Source organism: Ranitomeya variabilis, chromosome 1 (genome assembly GCF_051348905.1).
Source record: "Ranitomeya variabilis isolate aRanVar5 chromosome 1, aRanVar5.hap1, whole genome shotgun sequence".
Taxonomy (NCBI): Eukaryota; Metazoa; Chordata; class Amphibia; order Anura; family Dendrobatidae; genus Ranitomeya; species Ranitomeya variabilis.
Window position 1 is genome coordinate 725,388,165 of NC_135232.1, and position 21,947 is coordinate 725,410,111.

The 21,947-nt window shown below is 46.8% G+C and overlaps 1 protein-coding gene across 5 annotated transcripts in view; it reads left to right on the forward strand.

The window, feature by feature from the left end:
- UNC79 (unc-79 subunit of NALCN channel complex) overlaps positions 1-21,947 on the forward strand; it is a 302,015-nt gene that overhangs the window by 51,108 nt on the left and 228,960 nt on the right. For all 5 annotated transcript variants that reach the window (XM_077268206.1, XM_077268222.1, XM_077268215.1 and 2 more), the window contains 3 exons: positions 7,697-7,792; positions 18,391-18,446; positions 18,656-18,785. In XM_077268206.1, the coding sequence (XP_077124321.1) occupies positions 7,697-7,792; positions 18,391-18,446; positions 18,656-18,785 (282 nt within the window). The remainder of the gene's footprint in view (positions 1-7,696; positions 7,793-18,390; positions 18,447-18,655; positions 18,786-21,947) is intronic.

Sequence of the window (21,947 nt, forward strand, 5' to 3'; positions counted from 1 at the left end):
GAAGGCAACTTAGGCAGGGGAACCAAATGGACCATCTTAGAGAAACGATCACACACCACCCAGATGACAGACATCTTCTGAGAAACAGGAAGATCCGAAATAAAATCCATCGAGATGTGCGTCCAGGGCCTCTTCGGGATAGGCAAGGGCAACAACAATCCACTAGCCCGAGAACAACAAGGCTTGGCCCGAGCACAAACGTCACAAGACTGCACGAAGCCTCGCACATCTCGAGACAGGGAAGGCCACCAGAAGGACCTTGCCACCAAATCCCTGGTACCAAAGATTCCAGGATGACCTGCCAACGCAGAAGAATGAACCTCAGAAATGACTTTACTGGTCCAATCATCAGGAACAAACAGTCTACCAGGTGGGCAACGATCAGGTCTATCCGCCTGAAACTCCTGCAAGGCCCGCTGCAGGTCTGGAGAAACGGCAGACAATATCACTCCATCCTTAAGGATACCTGTAGGTTCAGAATTACCAGGGGAGTCAGGCTCAAAACTCCTAGAAAGGGCATCCGCCTTAACATTCTTAGAACCCGGCAGGTAGGACACCACAAAATTAAACCGAGAGAAAAACAACGACCAGCGCGCCTGTCTAGGATTCAGGCGTCTGGCGGACTCAAGATAAATTAGATTTTTGTGGTCAGTCAATACCACCACCTGATGTCTAGCCCCCTCAAGCCAATGACGCCACTCCTCAAAAGCCCACTTCATGGCCAAAAGCTCCCGATTCCCAACATCATAATTCCGCTCGGCGGGCGAAAATTTACGCGAGAAAAAAGCACAAGGTCTCATCACGGAGCAATCGGAACTTCTCTGCGACAAAACCGCCCCAGCTCCGATTTCAGAAGCGTCGACCTCAACCTGAAAAGGAAGAGCAACATCAGGCTGACGCAACACAGGGGCGGAAGAAAAGCGGCGCTTAAGCTCCCGAAAGGCCTCCACAGCAGCAGGGGACCAATCAGCAACATCAGCACCCTTTTTGGTCAAATCAGTCAATGGTTTAACAACATCAGAAAAACCAGCAATAAATCGACGATAAAAGTTAGCAAAGCCCAAAAATTTCTGAAGACTCTTAAGAGAAGAGGGTTGCGTCCAATCACAAATAGCCTGAACCTTGACAGGATCCATCTCGATGGAAGAGGGGGAAAAAATATATCCCAAAAAGGAAATCTTTTGAACCCCAAAAACGCACTTAGAACCCTTCACACACAAGGAATTAGACCGCAAAACCTGAAAAACCCTCCTGACCTGCTGGACATGAGAGTCCCAGTCATCCGAAAAAATCAAAATATCATCCAGATACACAATCATAAATTTATCCAAATAATCACGGAAAATGTCATGCATAAAGGACTGAAAGACTGAAGGGGCATTTGAAAGACCAAAAGGCATCACCAAATACTCAAAGTGGCCCTCGGGCGTATTAAATGCGGTTTTCCACTCATCCCCCTGCTTAATTCGCACCAAATTATACGCCCCACGGAGATCTATCTTAGAGAACCACTTGGCCCCCTTTATGCGAGCAAACAAATCAGTCAGCAGTGGCAACGGATATTGATATTTAACCGTGATTTTATTCAAAAGCCGATAATCAATGCACGGCCTCAAAGAGCCATCTTTCTTAGCCACAAAGAAAAAACCGGCTCCTAAGGGAGATGACGAAGGACGAATATGTCCCTTTTCCAAGGACTCCTTTATATATTCTCGCATAGCCGCATGTTCAGGCACAGACAGATTAAATAAACGACCCTTAGGGTATTTACTACCCGGAATCAAATCTATGGCACAATCACACTCCCGGTGCGGAGGTAATGAACCAAGCTTAGGTTCTTCAAAAACGTCACGATATTCAGTCAAGAATTCAGGAATCTCAGAGGGAATAGATGATGAAATGGAAACCACAGGTACGTCCCCATGCGTCCCCTTACATCCCCAGCTTAACACAGACATAGCTTTCCAGTCAAGGACTGGGTTATGAGATTGCAGCCATGGCAATCCAAGCACCAACACATCATGTAGGTTATACAGCACAAGAAAGCGAATAATCTCCTGGTGATCCGGATTAATCCGCATAGTTACTTGTGTCCAGTATTGTGGTTTATTGCTAGCCAATGGGGTGGAGTCAATCCCCTTCAGGGGTATAGGAGTTTCAAGAGGCTCCAAATCATACCCACAGCGTTTGGCAAAGGACCAATCCATAAGACTCAAGGCGGCGCCAGAGTCGACATAGGCATCCGCGGTAATAGATGATAAAGAACAAATCAGGGTCACAGATAGAATAAACTTAGACTGTAAAGTGCCAATTGAAACAGACTTATCAAGCTTCTTAGTACGCTTAGAGCATGCTGATATAACATGAGTTGAATCACCGCAATAGAAGCACAACCCATTTTTTCGTCTAAAATTCTGCCGTTCACTTCTGGACAGAATTCTATCACATTGCATATTCTCTGGCGTCTTCTCAGTAGACACCGCCAAATGGTGCACAGGTTTGCGCTCCCGCAGACGCCTATCGATCTGGATAGCCATTGTCATGGACTCATTCAGACCCGCAGGCACAGGGAACCCCACCATAACATCCTTAATGGCATCAGAGAGACCCTCTCTGAAATTCGCCGCCAGGGCGCACTCATTTCACTGTGTAAGCACAGCCCATTTACGGAATTTCTGGCAGTATATTTCAGCTTCGTCTTGCCCCTGAGATAGGGACATCAAGGCCTTTTCCGCCTGAAGTTCTAACTGAGGTTCCTCATAAAGCAACCCCAAGGCCAGAAAAAACGCATCCACATTGAGCAACGCAGGATCCCCTGGAGCCAATGCAAAAGCCCAATCCTGAGGGTCGCCCCGGAGCAAGGAAATCACAATCCTGACCTGCTGAGCAGGATCTCCAGCAGAGCGAGATTTCAGGGACAAAAACAACTTGCAATTATTTTTGAAATTTTGAAAGCAAGATCTATTCCCCGAGAAAAATTCAGGCAAAGGAATTCTAGGTTCAGATATAGGAACATGAACAACAAAATCTTGTAAATTTTGAACTTTCGTGGTGAGATTATTCAAACCTGCAGCTAAACTCTGAATATCCATTTTAAACAGGTGAACACAGAGCCATTCCAGGATTAGAAGGAGAGAGAGAGAGAAAGGCTGCAATATAGGCAGACTTGCAAGAGATTCAATTACAAGCACACTCAGAACTGAAGGAAAAAAAAAAAAAACTTCAGCAGACTTCTCTTTTCTCTCCTTTCTCTGTCAATTAATTTAACCCTTTGGGGCCGGTCAAACTGTTATGGTTCTCAATGGCAAGAGAACATAGCCCAGCAAACATAAGAACTAGCTCTTGGAAGGATGGAAACTAAACTGACCATGAACTAAACCTGCCGCACAACTAACAGTAGCCGGGTAGCGTAGCCTGCGTTTTATCCCTAGACGCCCAGCGCCGGCCGGAGGACTAACTAATCCTGGCAGAGGAAAATATAGTCCTGGCTCACCTCTAGAGAAATTTCCCCGAAAGGCAGACAGAGGCCCCCACAAATATTGGCGGTGATTTTAGATGAAATGACAAACGTAGTATGAAAATAGGTTTAGCAAAATTGAGGTCCGCTTACTAGATAGCAGGAAGACAGAAAGGACACTTTCATGGTCAGCTGAAAACCCTATCAAAACACCATCCTGAAATTACTTTAAGACTCTAGTATTAACTCATAACATCAGAGTGGCAATTTCAGATCACAAGAGCTTTCCAGACACAGAAACGAAACTACAGCTGTGAACTGGAACAAAATGCAAAAACAAACAAGGACTAAAGTCCAACTTAGCTGGGAGTTGTCTAGCAGCAGGAACATACACAGAAAGGCTTCTGATTACAATGTTGACCGGCATGGAAGTGACAGAGGAGCAAGGCTAAATAGCGACTCCCACATCCTGATGGAAACAGGTGAACAGAGAGGATGATGCACACCAGTTCAATTCCACCAGTGGCCACCGGGGGAGCCCAAAATCCAATTTCACAACGCACCCCCCACCATCAAGGTGATAAAGGGATCCAAACCCTACCCCTAACCCTGACAAGCCACCCCCCACCATCAAGGTGATAAAGGGATCCAAACCCTAACCCTAACCCTGACAAGCCACCCCCCACCATCAAGGTGATAAAGGGATCCAAACCCTAACCCTAACCCTGACAAGCCACCCCCCACCATCAAGATGATAAAGGGATCCAAACCCTAACCCTGACAAGCCACCCCCCACCATCAAGGTGATAAAGGGATCCAAACCCTAACCCTAACACTATGACAGTCAATACTCTACGAGTTTATATTTTTAGTACTCTATAGCAATACCGTATATCTTGGGGTGTCCACATTGAACAAAGCTTTTTATTAGAAGAATGTCCTGGTCACCAGGTCAACATAATAGCCAATTCCTATGGATCCCTAGGGGTAGGGGTAGGGGTAGGGTTAGGGTTAGGATCCCTTTATCACCTTGATGGTGGGGGGTGGCTTGTCAGGGGTAGGGTTAGGTGTAGGGTTAGGGTTAGGGTTTGGATCCCTTTATCACCTTGATGGTGGGGGTGGCTTGTCAGGGTTAGGGTTAGGGTTTGGATCCCTTTATCACCTTGATGGTGGGGGGTGGCTTGTCAGGGGTAGGGTTAGGGTTAGGGTTTGGATCCCTTTATCACCTTGATGGTGGGGGGTGGCTTGTCAGTGTGTATTCTTGTTTTTTTCTATAAAAACGCATGCGTTTTTAACGCAAGCAAACGCATGTGCTTAAAAACGCATGCGTTTACATAGACAGCAATACGTTTTTTTGCGGCAAAAAAAGCATGCGTTTTTTTGCGGCAAAAAAAGCCTCTAGAAATTACTACATGTTGCATTTCTGCAAACGGACGCATGAAGCAAAAAAACGGACGCATGCGGTGTTAAACGCGGCAAAACGCGTACAAAAAAAAACCGCATGCGTTTTTAATGTTAAACATAGGGGAAAAAACGCATGCGTTTAAAAAAAAAAAAACGCTGCAGATCAAAACGCAAGTGTGAAACCAGCCTTAACCTCTTTCTGACCTCGGACGGAATAGTACGTCCAAGGTCAGATACCGCGCTTTGATGCAGGGCTCCAGCGGTGAGCCCGTATCAAAGCCGGGACATGTCAGCTGTTTTGAACAGCTGACATGTGCCCGCAGTAGCGGCGGATGAATCGCGATTAACTAGTTAAATGCCGCTGTCAAACGCTGACAGCGGCATTTAACCGGGCGGCCGGAAATGAGCGCATCGCCGACCCCCGTCACATGATCGGGGGTCAGCGATGCTTCTGCATTGTAACCATAGAGGTCCTTGAGACCTCTATGGTTACTGATGCCGGCCTGATGCCCCCCTGTGGTCGGCGCTCATAGCACACCTGCATTTCTGCTGCATAGCAGCGATCTGATGATTGCTGCTATGTAGCAGAGCCGATCGTGTTGTGCCAGTTTCTAGCCTCCTATGGAGGCTATTGAAGCATGGCAAAAGCAAAAAAAAAAAAAGCAAAAAAAATATAAAAATTTAACCCCTTAATCCCATATGATGTACTATCCCGTCAAGGTGACCTGGGACTTAATTCCCAGTGACGAGATAGTACGTCATATGCGATCGGCCGCGCTCTCGGGGGGAGCGCGGCCGATCACGGCCGGGTGTCAGCTGACTATCGCAGCTGACATCCGGCACTATGTGTCAGGGGCAGTCACGGACCGCCCCCGACACATTAACCCCCGGCACACTGCGATCAAACATGATCGCAGTGTTCCGGCGGTATAGGGAAGCATCGTGCAGGGAGGGGGCTCCCTGAGACCCCCGATATGATCGCGTTGCTCCGAGGGTCTCTTACCTCCTCCTCCCTGCAGCAGGCCCGGATCCAAAATGGCCGCCGCATCCGGGTCCTGCAGAGAAGTGGCTTCACAGCGGCTGCTCAGAGCAGGCGCCGGGAAGCCTGGAACTGTGCACGTCAGATCGCCGATCTGACACAGTGCACAGCAAAGTGTCAGATCAGCTATCTTACACTATAACATGATGCCCCCCCCCCCCTGGGGCAATGTTATAGTGTAAAAAAAAAAATATTCACATGTGTAAAAAAAATAAAAAAAATTCCCCAAAAAAATTTGTCCCCCCCCCCAAATATTGTTCCTATAAATAAATTTCTTTATCTAAATAAAAAAAAACAAACAATAAAAGTACACATATTTAGTATCGCCGCATCCGTAACGACCCGACCTATAAAACTGTCCCACTAGTTAACCCCTTCAGTGAACACCGTGGACTCCAGCAGACTGGACTAGCGGGGGACACCGCGTCCATGAGCGCCACGGCGGCATGCTGCACTGGTTTTGCACAGAGGCTTACTTTATCCATGCCATACTGTTCCTCTTCTAATAAGCATTTCCGAAATGGCTATCTAATTGTGATCGACTGATGCCTTCTGCGAATTGGCACTTCTATACACTGTAACTGATGAAGGTCTAAGGTCAAGACCGAAATGTTTTCACTACAGTGAACTACATTAAATTTTGTTGATCACTTAAGATAAGTGCTGGGTTTATTTACTATGTACCAGAACTGATAAACCTTGTGATGAGCTGACTTGTTGACGTCGATATTTCACCTGGACTTCAACCTCTTCGCTTCTGAATGGATGAACAGACTTCATTTCGTATTCTTCCAGCTGTCATGACACTCACATGATGCAGTTTGGCTTTTCTTGGCTGAGAGACCGCTGTCGTTGAGCTGAATGATGCTGTTTCTCTTTTCTTGGGAAATCATCTTCATGGCTGCTTCTTGATTCGAACCAGTGACCTTTTGCTGAGGAATCAACCAAACACACTGAGCTACTGGTGAATGTGAGAGTAGGTTGTAGTTTGTAGTTTACAGGAAGAAAAATATTTTTCCACCACCAGGAGCAAAACAGTAACAATGCAATGACCTGACAATAATCTACGTTACTAATTATATGCTTAATACTGTAGTTGCAAGTCAAATTTATGTATGAAATAGCCAAGATGATTGTCTATAAAATGATGGTAGTGTCACTTTCAAAGCAGAAGTGGATGGTGAGATTTGGAGACTGAAATTCAGAAGTTCAAAACATTGTTATCCTTTTGCTCGTCAGTGTAACACTGCACATTGTCCTGAAAACACCTTCCCCACCATCACACATGGTGGTAGCAGCATCATGCTGTGGGGAGGCTTTTCTTCAGCAGGGGCAGGGAAGTTGTTCAGAGCTGATGGGAAGATGGATAGAGCTAAATACAGGGCAGTCCTGGAGGAAAATCTGTTACAGGCTGCAAAAGATTTGAGACTGTGGCCTAGGTTCACATTCCAGCAGCACAACAACCCTAAACATCCACTGCTTGCTGTGAGTGAATGGAAACATTCTGGTTTAAACCCAGAAGTAAAAATCCTGAGCAGCTTATACCTCATTGCACTTGTACAGGTTTCCATTGCAATCAAGCAGAGGTCTTAAAAAAGGACCTTCTAAAGCACACAGCATATTACTCAGGGCATGTGGGTTCATGTAGATTTATCTTCTCAAACCAGCTTCACCCCGCCACATGGTGCACATTTCATATGACTACAGTGTTTGTTACAGTGTATCAGTATCTTCCCTATGGAGCCGCTCAGGTCTTAGTGCAGGAACACAATGCTAAGTGTCTTTTCTCATTGCAGTGGGTTCTAGCAGGAGAGAGAGTGGTGTCCCCGCTCATGTCAACCTTTCCGCATCTTCAATGCTTATGATCGCAATGCAGTATACAACAAACCCTGGTGCGTATCCTCCACAAGACGGGAATTAAGGTTCAAGTTTCTTATCAGCTTATAGTGGTTGTCCATGATGTGAAAAACACTGTTGCTTTCTTTCAGAATAAGTACCACATCCATTTACAGGTCGTGTGTGGTCCTGCAGCTCCGTTCTGTTCATTTCCGTGGAGCTGACCTGCAAGACAAGGGTGTCCTGGAAGACAGCAGCCATGCTTTTCTAATCCTACACAATCCTTTTGACTATTGAAATGAGCTGTTAGACAACCCCCTCCAGTTACTGCTCTGGTCACCTGCCAACATGTGAAGCAGGCTTTTGTCGGCACATAATCGAAGGTGCGGCAACAGGGACCCATGACTTGAGTGGTTACTAGCAGCTCGGGGCACTGAGGCTAATGCAACATTGTTTTAGTGAATGATATACGGTAATTTTCTAGGTAAAAGGGGTCTGTCACACCCAAATGTAAACATTTCTAAATTTGACTCTGCCTCTATAATAATCAGACCAGTAAGTGACATATTAGTGCTGTAGCTGCAGATAAATTCACTTGGTGTGGCTAATGGCTCAGTGCCCGTCACTCCCCCCAATTTATCATATTCCGGCTTTCTCACTTAAAGCGCTCACAAAACTCAAATATCTTATCCTGTGTGTGCAACTGACACCGGAGGAAAGCAGCGGCACTTAGTCTCAGCAGCGGCACTCAGTCTCGGCAGCATTTCCAGGTTCAGGGCTCTTTCAGACCTAAGTGTGTTCAGCACATGTGGTTACAGTTTTAACACGTCCTGGTAACACTTACACACGTTGACCCGTTCAAGTGAATGGGTCTATGCACATGTCAGTGTGTTTCCACGTGTCCATGGGCAAAACACGCTGACGTCCATTTTCTTGCACACGGATGACATTCGTGTGTCATCTGTGTGACACGTACTGGCACCTGGGAAGCAGCGGCTTTGGGTGCTAAAGATAGCTCTCATCTTTCTCCCCTGTTCGTGCTGTGATCAGATCTAGCAGGGGAGAATGTTGAAAGTTGTATTCAACTGATAACAGCAAGAGCAGGCTGCGTCTGATGGGTGTATTTATCAGCTGCCGCCTGCGCTTTTAATAAATTATAAAAAAAAATGATGTGGAGTTCCCCTGTATTTTTGATAGACAGCCAGGCAAAACTGACAGCTGCGGGCTGCAACCCTCAGCTCTCAGCTTTAGCAAGGTTGGTTATCAAGAATAATGGGGTCATCACATTTTTAAATTATTTAAATTAAATTTAAAAAACGTCATGGGGTTCCCCCCCATTTTTGACAACCAACTAAACTATATCAGACAGCTGGGGGCTAGTATTTTCAGGCTGGTAAGGGGCCATGGATATTGCCCCCACCCCCAGTATAAAAAATAGCAGCCCGCAGTCACACAGACAAGGCGCATCTAATAGATTCTGGCACTTTTTCCGGCTCTTCCCACTTGCCCTGTAGCGGTGGCAAGTGGGTTTCATATTTGTGAGGTTGATGTCATCTTTATATTGTCTGGTGACTTTCTAGTTCATGACTTAGTAATAGAGAGGGGTCTATAAGACACCTATCCATTACTAACCCTATAGTTGTATTATAAATAAACACACAGCCAGAATACAGTCTTTTAATTGAAATAAAAACTGTCACGATCCATTTTTGGATTCGTGGCAGCTCTGAATCCACTCTGTTTTAAATGTAACTTTTTTCCTTTCAGGACCAGCGGGGGTTAATGTCAGTTTTTCCCTCGCTGGCAATTTGCTGCAGAGTGCTGGGTCAGCTGATGTGGGTGGTGACCACTCCCACTATCCTTTAAATGGTCATCAGCTGACTGTTGGTGATAGAGTTTTTCTATGAAGACTAGCCATGGAGTTGCAATTCTCTGGTGTCAGCTATTTCTGGAGTTTTGGAGTCCTGTTTTTGTGTTGTGTTTATTCCTTGTCCCTCTCTTGTTTGTCACTGTCCCCTGTGTTTGTTACCATTTGTAGTGGCGAGACTAGCGCTCTTGCCGGCCGGTGCACTAGCAGGGCAGTGTGAGGTGACAGCGAGGGATGAGGTTCCTGATGGCGGTGGGGGGAAGGACCCACGTAGGGCATTAGGGGAGTGCAGGGACAGACTCAGGTTTGAGTTCAGGTGGTGACCATCCCTCATTCCCTATCGGCAGAGCCTTCCTCTCCCCTATACCATCCCGTTGTGCGTGTGTCGTGCCATCTGCGGACAGACCCCCTTGTGGGGTCATTATATATTCCGTGACAAAAACATAGCACACTTTTCCTTTATTATTAAAAATAACAAACACAGCTATACTCACCTAACGCCTAATTCAACTGAATCCCTCTTCTCCTGTAATAAAACAGAAATAAAAAAACAACCATACACTCACCGGCCACTTTATTAGGTACACCTGTCCAACTTCTTGTTAACACTTAATTTCTAATCAGCCAATCACATGGCGGCAACTCAGTGCATTTAGGCATGTAGACATGGTCAAGACAATCTCCTGCAGTTCAAACCGAGCATCAGTATGGGGAAGAAAGGTGATTTGAGTGCCTTTGAACGTGGCATGGTTGTTGGTGCCAGAAGGGCTGGTCTGAGTATTTCAGAAACTGCTGATCTACTGGGATTTTCACGCACAACCATCTCTAGGGTTTACAGAGAATGGTCCGAAAAAGAAAAAAAATCCAGTGAGCGGCAGTTCTGTGGGCGGAAATGCCTTGTTGATGCCAGAGGTCAGAGGAGAATGGGCAGACTGGTTCGAGCTGATAGAAAGGCAACAGTGACTCAAATCGCCACCCGTTACAACCAAGGTAGGCCTAAGAGCATCTCTGAACGCACAGTGCGTCGAACTTTGAGGCAGATGGGCTACAGCAGCAGAAGACCACACCGGGTACCACTCCTTTCAGCTAAGAACAGGAAACTGAGGCTACAATTTGTACAAGCTCATCGAAATTGGACAGTAGAAGATTGGAAAAACGTTGCTTGGTCTGATGAGTCTCGATTTCTGCTGCGACATTCGGATGGTAGGGTCAGAATTTGGCGTAAACAACATGAAAGCATGGATCCATCCTGCCTTGTATGGAGAATCTTTGGGATGTGCAGCCGACAAATCTGCGGCAACTGTGTGATGCCATCATGTCAATATGGACCAAAATCTCTGAGGAATGCTTCCAGCACCTTGTTGAATCTATGCCACGAAGAATTGAGGCAGTTCTGAAGGCAAAAGGGGGTCCAACCCGTTACTAGCATGGTGTACCTAATAAAGTGGCCGGTGAGTGTATACCTCACCTGTCCGTCGTCGTTCTGTCCCACACCGTAATCCATGTCTGGGGATAAACAGTTTTCAACCTAGATGGTGCCAAGATGCCATCGTCTAGGCTGAGAACCACTTATGAATGAGCTGCTGCAAGGGCAGCATCAACGGTCATCGAGGTTACCGCCAGTCACTGAGGCTGCTTTCCCTTCTGGGCTGAACTGCGGTGACCTCAGCACCAGGAGAAAGTCAGTGAGTTCACTGCAGTAAACTAAGCTCAGTGAGTTCACTCCTGCTCAGGTGAGGGATATGATTGATTTTTATTTTTGTGTTAAGTGGGCAAGTGGGAAGAGCCTGGCAAAGTGGTCGAATTGGCACATCTAATAGATGCGCCTTTTCTGGGCAGCTGCGGACTGCTATTTTTAGGCTGGGTGGGCAATATCCATGTCCCCATACCAGCCTGAAAATACCAGCCCCGAGCTGCCTGCTTTAGCTTGACTGGTTGTCGAAAATTGAATAATTAAAAATACGGCGTTGGGACCCCTCTACTCTTGATAACCAGCCTTGCTAACGCTGACACCTGAGGTTTGCAGCCCACACCTGTCAGTTTTGCCTGGCTGTTATCAAAAATACGGGGGAACCCCACATAATTTTCTTCTTATTGTATTATTATTATATTCATATTATTATATTTATTTATAGTGCAGGCGGCGACTTTTCAATACTCTCATCAGCCTGGGCTCACTGTTATCAGTTGAGTACAGCTCTGATTACAGCGCGAGCAGGGCAGAGTGATGAGAACTGTCTTCAGCACCTATGTGATACTGATTCGGCACACGGTCGGCACACGTATGCAACACATATTAAATACACAAACACGGATGCAGATGCCTCCATTAGTCCAGCGTCACACTAGCATATTGCATTGGATGCGAGAGCATTGGATGCGATATGCTAATGACACTCGGCTCCTGCTCGCAGCAGAGCAGGAGCCGAGTGTCATGCGTCTGTTCTCCGATTCTCTCGCACAGGGAGGATTGGAGCACAGCTGCGGAGGAGGCGGAGAAATGAATTTCTCCATCTCCTCCATTGCTGGGGTCCGCTTATAACGTACATCACTCGGATGATATCCGAGTGATGTGCGCTGTCTCACTCGCACCCATAGGCTTATATGGGTGCGAGTGAGCCAAGAGTTTTCCTCGGTCCGAGACAATCGCAGCATGCTGCGATTGTCTCGGACCGAGGAAAACGACCGACAAAAAGTCGGCTGCTGGGAGCTGCCCCATATGTTAACATTGGTCCGAGTGCAATGCGATTTTTTATCGCATTGCACTCGGCCGTTTAAAACGCCAGTGTGATGCCGGCCTTACTGTTTTTTCCAGGACCAGAAATATCAGGACTTGTGAAAAAGCCCTTAGGTAGTGGCGTTCACAGACTGACAGAACAGGAGTTCCTCTATATACTGTAAGGCTATGTGCACACGTTCAGGATTTTTCGCGTTTTTTTCTTGTTTTTTCGCTATAAAAACGCTTACATATGCCTTCCATTATTTTCAGTGTATTCTGTATATCTTGTGCAAATGTTGTATTTTTTTTCCGCGAAAAAAACGCATCGCAGAAAAAAAAGCAGCATATTAATTCTTTGTGCGGAATCTCGGGGATTCCGCACACATAAGAATGCATTGATCCGCATACTTCCCGCATGGGGCTATACCCACCATGCGGGAAGTAAGCGAATCATGTGCGGATGGTACCCAGGGTGGAGGAGAGGAGACTCTCTTCCAGGCCCTGGGCACCATATTTTGTTAAAAAAAAAAAGAATTAAAATAAAAAATATTGATATACTCACCTCCTAATGGCCCCGGAGTCCTCCCGCCGCTCAGCGGTGCACGCGGCGGCTTCCGGTCCCCTTGGTTCCTATGCGTGCAAGACCTGCAATGACATCGCGGTCACATGACCGTGACGTCATGAAGGTCCTTCGCGCATAGCATCCTTGGGATCGGAAGCCACCACGTGCACCGCCGAGGAGATCGGGACGTTGGATGGTGAGAATAACAATTTTTTATTTTTTTTAAATTATTTTTAACACTATCTTTTTACTATTGATGCTGCATAGGCTGCATCAATAGTAAAAAGTTGGTCACACTTGTCAAACACTATGTTTGACAAGTGTGACCAACCTGTCGGTCTGTTTTCCAAGCGATGCTACAGATCGCTTGGAAAATGCTAGCATTCTGCAAGCTAATTACGCTTGCAAAATGCTAAAAAAAACGAGGAAAAAACGGGGAAAAAACGCAAAAAGAAGCATGCAGATTTCTTGCAGAAAATGTCCGGTTTTCTTCAGGAAATTTCTGCAAGAAATCCTGACGTGTGCACATACCCTTAATGTTCAAGTAGCTGAGTTTGCATCTTGAGGGTGACAGACTCAATTTAAGGTTGCTGTATAAAAGATATCCTCAAGATCTTAACCACTTTGTTCCAGATCCTTTGTCACCCTTCCCCTGCCATGGTCTAAACCCCCATGAGAGTGTCCATGGTGGCATTAAAGGGGTTGTCAGTCTTATATTGATGACATATCGGTGGGAGATTGGTGGAGGTATGACTCTTGACTTTTCTTACATCCAGCCGCAGTAAGAGCAATGTACAGAGCAGATCACAGCAGCCTTGGTCATTGTTTAGCGGCTGCTGTGACGTATTGTGCTTTATTTTCCATTCAAGTGAACAGTAGCTGATGTGCTGTGTTCAACAATGAGCAGAACCTGTATGGCAGTAGTATGGAGATGCCTTCATCACTTCTTCTTGCACGTTGTTTATGGAGGAACTTGGCAGGAGGTTGTTACAGATATCTTGGAAAACTGACCAACATCCACAGAAGATCTGGGGTCAGTTTTCCAAAATGTTTGGGACAACCTTCTGCCAAGTTCATTCATAAACTGCGTGCAGGTGACGAGAAGAAGCAATGGAGGTGATGGGCGGTCACCAGATACTGATGATGGAGGTGATGGGCAGTCACCAGATACTGATGATGTAGGTGACGAGGGGTCACCAGATACTGGTGATGGAGGTGACGGGCGGTCACCAGATACTAATGATGGAGGTGACGAGGGGTCACCAGATACTGATGATGGAGGTGACGAGGGGTCACCAGATACTAATGATGGAGGTGACGAGCGGTCACCAGATACTGATGATGGAGGTGACGGGCGGTCAGCAGATACTGATGATGGAGGTGACGGGCGGTCACCAGATACTGATGATGAAGGTGACGGGCAGTCACCAGATACTGATGATGGAGGAGACGGGCTGTCACCAGATACCGATGATGGAGGCAACGGGCGGTCACCAGATACTAATGATGGAGGTGACGAGGGGTCACCAGATACTGATGATGGAGGTGACGAGGGGTCACCAGATACTAATGATGGAGGTGACGAGCGGTCACCAGATACTGATGATGGAGGTGACGGGCGGTCACCAGGTACTGATGATGGAGGTGACTGGCGGTCACCAGATACTGATGATGAAGGTGACGGGCAGTCACCAGATACTGATGATGGAGGAGACGGGCTGTCACCAGATACCGATGATGGAGGCAACGGGCGGTCACCAGATACTGATGATGGTGGTGAAGGGCGGTCACCAGATACTGATGATGCAGGAGGTGGGCGGTCTCCAAATATTTATGATGGAGGTGAAGGGCAGTCACCAGATATTGATGATGGAGGTGATGTGTGGTCACCATATACCCATGGGATTTACATTTTTCCTTTCTTCATTCACTTTGCATTTTGTTAATTGCTAAAATTATTAACTTTTCTGTTAGTGAAAGCTTTTTATTCTGCAGCAACACCTGCCTAATACTTTTGCACACCACTGTATAAGTCCTTCAGATAGTCTCCCTTATCCCCTTATTATTATTATTATTTATTATTATAGCACCATTTATTCCATGGCGCTTTACATGTGAGGAGGAGTATACATAATAAAAACAGGTACAATAATCTTGAACAATACAAGTCACAACTAGTACAGGAGAGAGAGGACCCTGCCCGTGAGGGCTCACAATCTTCAAGGGATGGGTGAGGATACAGTAGGTAAGGATAGAGCTGGTCGTGCAGTGGTTTGGTCGATCGGTGATTACTGCAGGTTGTAGGCTTGCCGGAAGAAGTAGGCCTTCAGGTTCTTTTTGAAGGTTTCTATGGTACGTGAGAGTCTGATATGTTGTGATGCACGAGAGAAATCTTGTATGCGATTGTGGGAAGAGGAGATAAGAGGGGAGTAGAGAAGGAGATCTTGTGAGGATCGGAGGTTGCGTGCAGGAAAGTACCGGGAGACGAGGTCACAGATATATGGAGGAGACAAGTTGTGGATGGCTTTGTATGTCATGGTTAGGCTTTTGTACTCGAGTCTCTGGGTAATGGGGAGCCAGTGAAGGGATTGACAGAGGGGAGAGGCCGGGGAATAGCGGGGGGACAGGTGGATTAGTCGGGCAGCTGAGTTTAGAATAGATTGGAGGGGTGCGAGAGTGTTCGAGGGGAGGCCACAGAGCAGGAGGTTATAGTAGTCGAGTCGGGAGATGATGAGGGCATGGACTAGGGTTTTTGCAGATTCTTGGTTTAGGAATGTACGGATACGTTAAATATTTTTGAGTTGAAGACGGCAGGAAGTGGAAAGGGCTTGGATATGCGGTTTGAAGGAGAGATCAGTGTCAAGGATTACCCCGAGACAGCGAGCTTGTGGGACTGGGGAGAGTGGGCAGACGTTTACTGTAATGGATAGGTTCGTTGGGGGAGTCGCATGAGATGGGGGAAAGACAATGAATTCTGTTTTGTCCATGTTAAGTTTTAGAAATCTAGCGGAGAAGAAGGCTCAAATAGCGGATAGACATTGAGGGATTCTGGTTAGTAGGGTGGTGATATCTGGTCCAGAGATGTAGATCTGTATGTCATCCGCATAGAGATGATACTGAAAACCGTGAGATTCTATGAGCTGTCCCAGGCCAAAAGTGTAAATGGAGAAGAGCAGGGGCCCTAGAACTGAACCTTGCGGGACTCCGACAGATAGGGGGCGAGGTGAGGAGGTGGTGTGTGAATGGAGATGCTGAATGTTCGGTCAGTTAGGTATGACGAGATCCAGGATAGGGCCAAGTCTGTGATGCCAAGGGATGAGAGGGTCTGTAGTAATAGGGAATGGTCCACTGTGTCAAAAGGCAGAGGACAGGTCCAGGAGGAGGAGGATAGAGTAGTGTCACTTGCTCTTGGCGGTTAATAGGTCATTGGTGACCTTAGTTAGGGCAGTTTCAGTGGAGTGGTGTGACCGGAAGCCTGATTGTAAGCGGTCGAAAAGGGAGCAGGAAGAGAGATGGGAGGACAGTTCAAGATGGACATGTTGTTCCAGTAGTTTTGAGGCATAGGGGAGACGTGATATAGGGCGATAGCTAGATACAGCGGATGGGTCAAGAGAGGGCTTTTTGAGGATAGGTGTGATTGAGGCATGTTTAAAGCTTGAGGGGAAACACCAGTTGTTAGTGATAGGTTGAAGAGATGGGTTAGAGTTGGGATGAAGACTGTGGCGAGGTTTGAGATGAAGTGGGAAGGGATCAGGTCAAGTGCACAGGTGGTGAGATGTGATCTTGAGAGTAGAGTGGAGAGTCGATCTTCTGTATTAGTGGAGAAGTTGGTTTTGGAGGTGGAGGGCTGGGTAGTTGGGAGGAAGGGCTCTGGGGGTTGTCGACAAAAACTGTCTCTGATGTTCTCAATCTTCTGCTTGAAAAATTAGGCAAAGTCTTCAGCTGAGATGAGTGGGGAAGGAGGAGGTTCTGGGGGACGGCGGAGAGAGTTGAAGGTGTTGAATAACTGTTTAGGGTTGTGAGACAGGGAGGATATGAGAGATAAGAAGTAGGTTTGTTTAGCTGTGGCGAGTGTGGTCTTGAAAGTAGTGAGGGACTGTTTGAATGCGATAAAGTGCTCGTTGGAGTGGGATCTTTTCCATCTCCGCTCTGCAGCCCTGGAAGCTCGCCTCAGTTCTTTGGTCAGGCTGGTGTGCCAGGGCTGTCTGTTGATTTTGCGAGCTTTGGTATGTGTGAGAGGGGCAAGAGATTCCAAAGCTGCAGCTATTGTGGTGTTATATAGAGCGGCAGCGTCATCTGCATTGTGTAGGGAACTTATGTCTGTGAGAGGGAGGAGTGATTCAGAGAGTGAATGTAGATCAAGGTGCTTAAGATTTCTGCGAGGGTGTGCAAGTTTGTGGGGTGGGGATTGTAGACAAGGAGTGGAGAGGGAAGAGAATGAGTAGATTGTGGTCAGAAAGAGGAAGAGGTGAGTTAGAGAGGTTAAATAGGGAGCAGAGGCGGGTGAAGATGAGGTCCAATGTGTGACCATCTTTGTTAGTGGCCGCAGAAGACCATTGAGTGAGACAGAAGGATGAAGTGAGAGATAGAAGTTTAGTGGCATCTGAGAGGGAAGTGTCAATGGGGATGTTGAAGTCACCCATGATGATAGTGGGGATGTCCGCAGAAAGGAAATGACGTAGCCAGGTGGTGAAGTGGGACAGCCAGTTGGGAGGTTTGTGGGGGCATAGATGCGCACAGAGTGCACCTCAAAGGAAGGGAGGGTAACAGAGGCTGGCAGTGGGATTGGGGTGAAGGAGCAGTTATCTGACAGGAGAAAACCAACTCCTCCACTATGCTTGCTGCAGGGGCTGGGTGTGTGAGAAAGGTGGAAGCCACCATATGAAAGGGCAGCAGGAGAGGCTGTGTCAGAAGGGGTGAGCCAGGTTTCGGTGATGGCGAGGAAGGAAAGTTTGGTAGTAACAAAAAGATCGTGGATGTAGGAAAGCTTGTTAGTGGGACTGGGGAAGTGGGGGCTGGGCGAATGGGAATAAGGTTAGAGAGGTTACGGAAATTTGTGATAGAGCGTGTATGGGAGGTTGAACTGACTGTGGGGATCTGGTGAGGAAGACCAGGATTTGGAGAGATATCACCAGCAGTGAGAAGGAGCAGAGAAAGTGTTAACAGGTGGGAGCAGGAGAGGGCATGAGGTGGCTGTCTGTGCTTTCGAGACAGAGGATTGTATGTTAAGGAACAGTTCTGAGGAGGAGGTGAGATGGATGGGGAGGAATGAAGAAGAGATGAACAGTTCTTTACTAGGAGTAGGGATTAGGGGAGTTTGCAGAAAGTGGAGAATTATAGGGGTGAAAGTGAAAACAAACAGAAACATTGTTTCTCCTATTTGTTATTAGACGCTGTGATTTGATTTTTGTGTTTGCTGTTAGTGAATTGGAGCCTTAGAATTCTACTTTACACAGAACCAGAAAATCTAATTAACACTTGTCTTTTTCCTGCCCGTTCTCCCCAGTATACCACTGTCAGCTGCTGGAATGTCTCATGAAGTATAAGCAGGAGGTGTGGAAAGTAAGTAAGAAGCTGGAGAACATGGGGGAAGTATGAGAGGGCCACCTGCAGTAAAGGTTCAGTGCAGACACTATAGGGTCTGACCAGTATGAGCAGTGGGAGATTCTGACCAGTCTTTATTCAGTGTCCGTTAGCAGAGTTACTGCTTTTTTCCTTTTGGACGCTGCACTACATCATGGATTCTTCTAATATACATTTTTTCCCCATAGGATTTACTTTATGTAATCGCTTATGGACCCTCCCAAGTGAAACCCCCAGCAGTACAAATGCTTTTTCATTACTGGCCTAATTTGAAACCTCCAGGGGCCATTAGCGAATACCGAGGATTACAGTATACAGGTAAGATAAAAATATATTCTGATATCTTCACCCCCTGCACAGGCAGCAGAGGCTGGGGGACAGTAATGGCAGCCATTCTAGTTGGTCACACAGCTTAGCACATACAATTGATGGCAGTCTGCAGTGTCATGGCGTAAAGCTGTGTAGCCATTACTATGCTCCAGAGCTGCACTCACTGTGCACATATATTACCGTATATACTCGAGTATAAGCGGAGGCACCTACTTTTGCCACGGAAAACTGGGTAAGCTTATTGACTCGAGTATAAGCCGGGTATGTATTGTCCCCCTCATCCCTGTCCTTCTATGCGTGGCTCCTTCTGTCCTGTCCTGGTATGTGGCTCCCCCTGTCCTGTCCTGGTATGTGTGGCTTCCCCGTCCTGTCCTGGTATGTGGCTCCACCGTCCTGTCCTGGTATGTGTGGCTCCCCCTGTCCTGTCCTGGTATGTGTGGCTCCCCCGTCCTGTCCTGGTATGTGTGGCTCCCCCTGTCCTGGTATGTGGATCCCCCTGTCCTGTCGTTCTGTGTGTGGCTCCCCCTGTCCTTTCCTGGTATGTGGCTCCCCCTGTCCTGGTATGTGACTCCCCCTGACCTGTCCTGGTATGTGGCTCTCCCGTCCTGTCCTGGTATGTGGCTCCCCCTGTCCTGTCCTGATATGTGTGGCTCCCCCTGTTCTATGCATGGCTCCCCTGGTCCTACATTGCTCAGCTCCCCCTTCCCGCATTCTCAGCTCCCCCGGTCCCGCATTGCTCAGCTCCCCCGGTCCCGCATTGCTCAGCTCCCCTTGTCCCGCATTGCTCAGCTCCCCCGCTCCAGCATAGCTCAGCCCCCCCGCTCACGCATTGCTCAGCTCCCCCGGCCCCGCATTGCTCAGCTCCCACGGTCCCACATTTCTCAGCTCCCCCGGTCCCGAATTGCTCAGCTCCCCCGGTCCTGCATTGCTCAGCTCCCCCGATCCCACATTGCTTAGCTCCCCCGATCCCTTATTGCTCAGCTTACCCAGTCCGCATGGCTTGGCTTCCCACTTCCCCTGGTTGTATGCATGGCTCACATTGCCCCCACTCAAAGTCATACTCACCCTCCTGGTGCCTGCATCTCCGTCCCTGCATCTCCGTAATGAATATGCGCTCCACGCCTATGGGAGTGGAGATTCGTCCAGATTCATTACCTTAATGAGCGGCACCACGTGACCACTGAGTAGAAGAGAGGAGAGCTGCCGGCGCCGTGACAACTGAGATGCAGCGACGGAGGGTGAGTATGATGTCCGCTCCCCCGCCAGCGTTCTGGACAATTGACTCGTGTATAAGCCGAGGGAGGGCGTTTTCAGCACAAAAAATTGTGCTGAAAATCTCGGCTTATATATGAGTATATACGGTACATTACTTATCCTGCACTGATGCTGAATTACATTTTGCATTATACTCCAGATCTGCACTCACTATACTGTAAAAAGTAGAATAGTGAGTGCAGCTCTGGAGTATAATACAGGATGTAACTAAGGATCAGTACAGGACCAGTAGTGTAATGTATGTACACAGTGACTTCACCAGCAGAATAGTGAGTGCAGCTCTGGGGTATAATACAGGAAGTAACTTAGGATCAGTATTGTAATGTATGTACACAGTTACTGCACCAGCAGAATAGTGAGTGTAGCTCTGGCGTATAATACAGGATATTACTCAGAATCAGTACAGGATCTCTAATGTAATGTATGTACACAGTGACTGCACCAGCAGAATAGTGAGTGCAGCTCTGGCGTATAATACAGGATATTACTCAGGATCAGTACAGGATCTCTAATGTAATGTATGTACACAGTGACTGCACCAGCAGAATAGTGAGTGCAGCTCTGGAGTATAATACAGGGTGTAACTCAGGATCAGTAATGTAATGCAGGGCTGCCACTAGGAATTTCAGGGCCCCATACTGACAAAATGTTCGGGTTCCCGTGAAAATCCGCCCAGGCTCCTCCCCAGATCCGCCTCCACCCCTCGAATTTTCCACAGTCCCACCGCCCACTCTTGGAAAACTCCACTTGTGCACCATGTTCTCAACAACCGTTCTTTAACAGTTCCCATTGAACACCAGTTCAAATATATAGCCATTAGCTTTTGTTTTATCCAAAAGGTTTTTAACCCCTTAGTGACAGAGCCAATTTGGTACTTAATGACCAAGACAATTTTTACAATTCTGACCACTGTCACTTTATGAGGTTATAGCTCTGGAACGCTTTAACGGATTCCACTGATTATGACACTGTTTTTTCGTGACATATTGTACTTCAAGTTAGTGGTAAAATTTATTTGAAATAATCTGCGTTTATTTATGAAAAAAGCGTAAATTTGGCAAAAATATTGAAAATTTAGCCGCCACGTGTTTCACAGTTGGGATGGTGTCCTTAGGCTTCCAAGCTTCTCTCTTTTTCCTCCAAACGTAACGATGGTTATTATGCCCAAAAAGTTCAATTTTAGTTTCATCAGACCACAGGACGTCTCTAAAAATTAAGGTCTTTTGCAAATTTCTTTTGCTTTTGTCCTTGGATTGATGTGCACATGTCGAACCAAAGCACGATCATCTCTGGGACACAGAACCCTTCTCCTTCCTGAGCGGTATGATGGCTGGACATACCCATCTTGCTTGTACTTGCATATAATTGTTTGTACAGATGAACGAGGCACCTTCAGGTATCTTGAAATTGTACCCAAGGATGAGCCAGACTTGTGCAAGTCCACAATTCTCTTCCTGATATCTTGGCTGATTTCTTGAGACTTTCCCATGATGCTACACAAAGAAGCAGTTTGTTTCAGGTGTATATTAAAATACATCTACAGGTATGTCTCTGATTAACTCAGGTGTTGCCATAAAACTTATCAGAAGCTTTCAAACACATGACATCATCATATGGGCAGTCCAGAATTATTTAAAGGCATAGTAAACTTAGTATATGTAAACTGTTGACTGTGCAGTAAGACATTAAAATGCCTTAAAACAGTCTCTCATTATTCTGGCATTTGGCAAATATTAATAATTATGGTAGGTAGGTTTATTCTGATTTAATGTTCAATATTGAGAAAAACATGCATATGTGTCTTTTTATATAGTGTATGGAAACTTTAGTTTCAACTGTATTACCATCACATAGTAACAGAATAATACCACATAA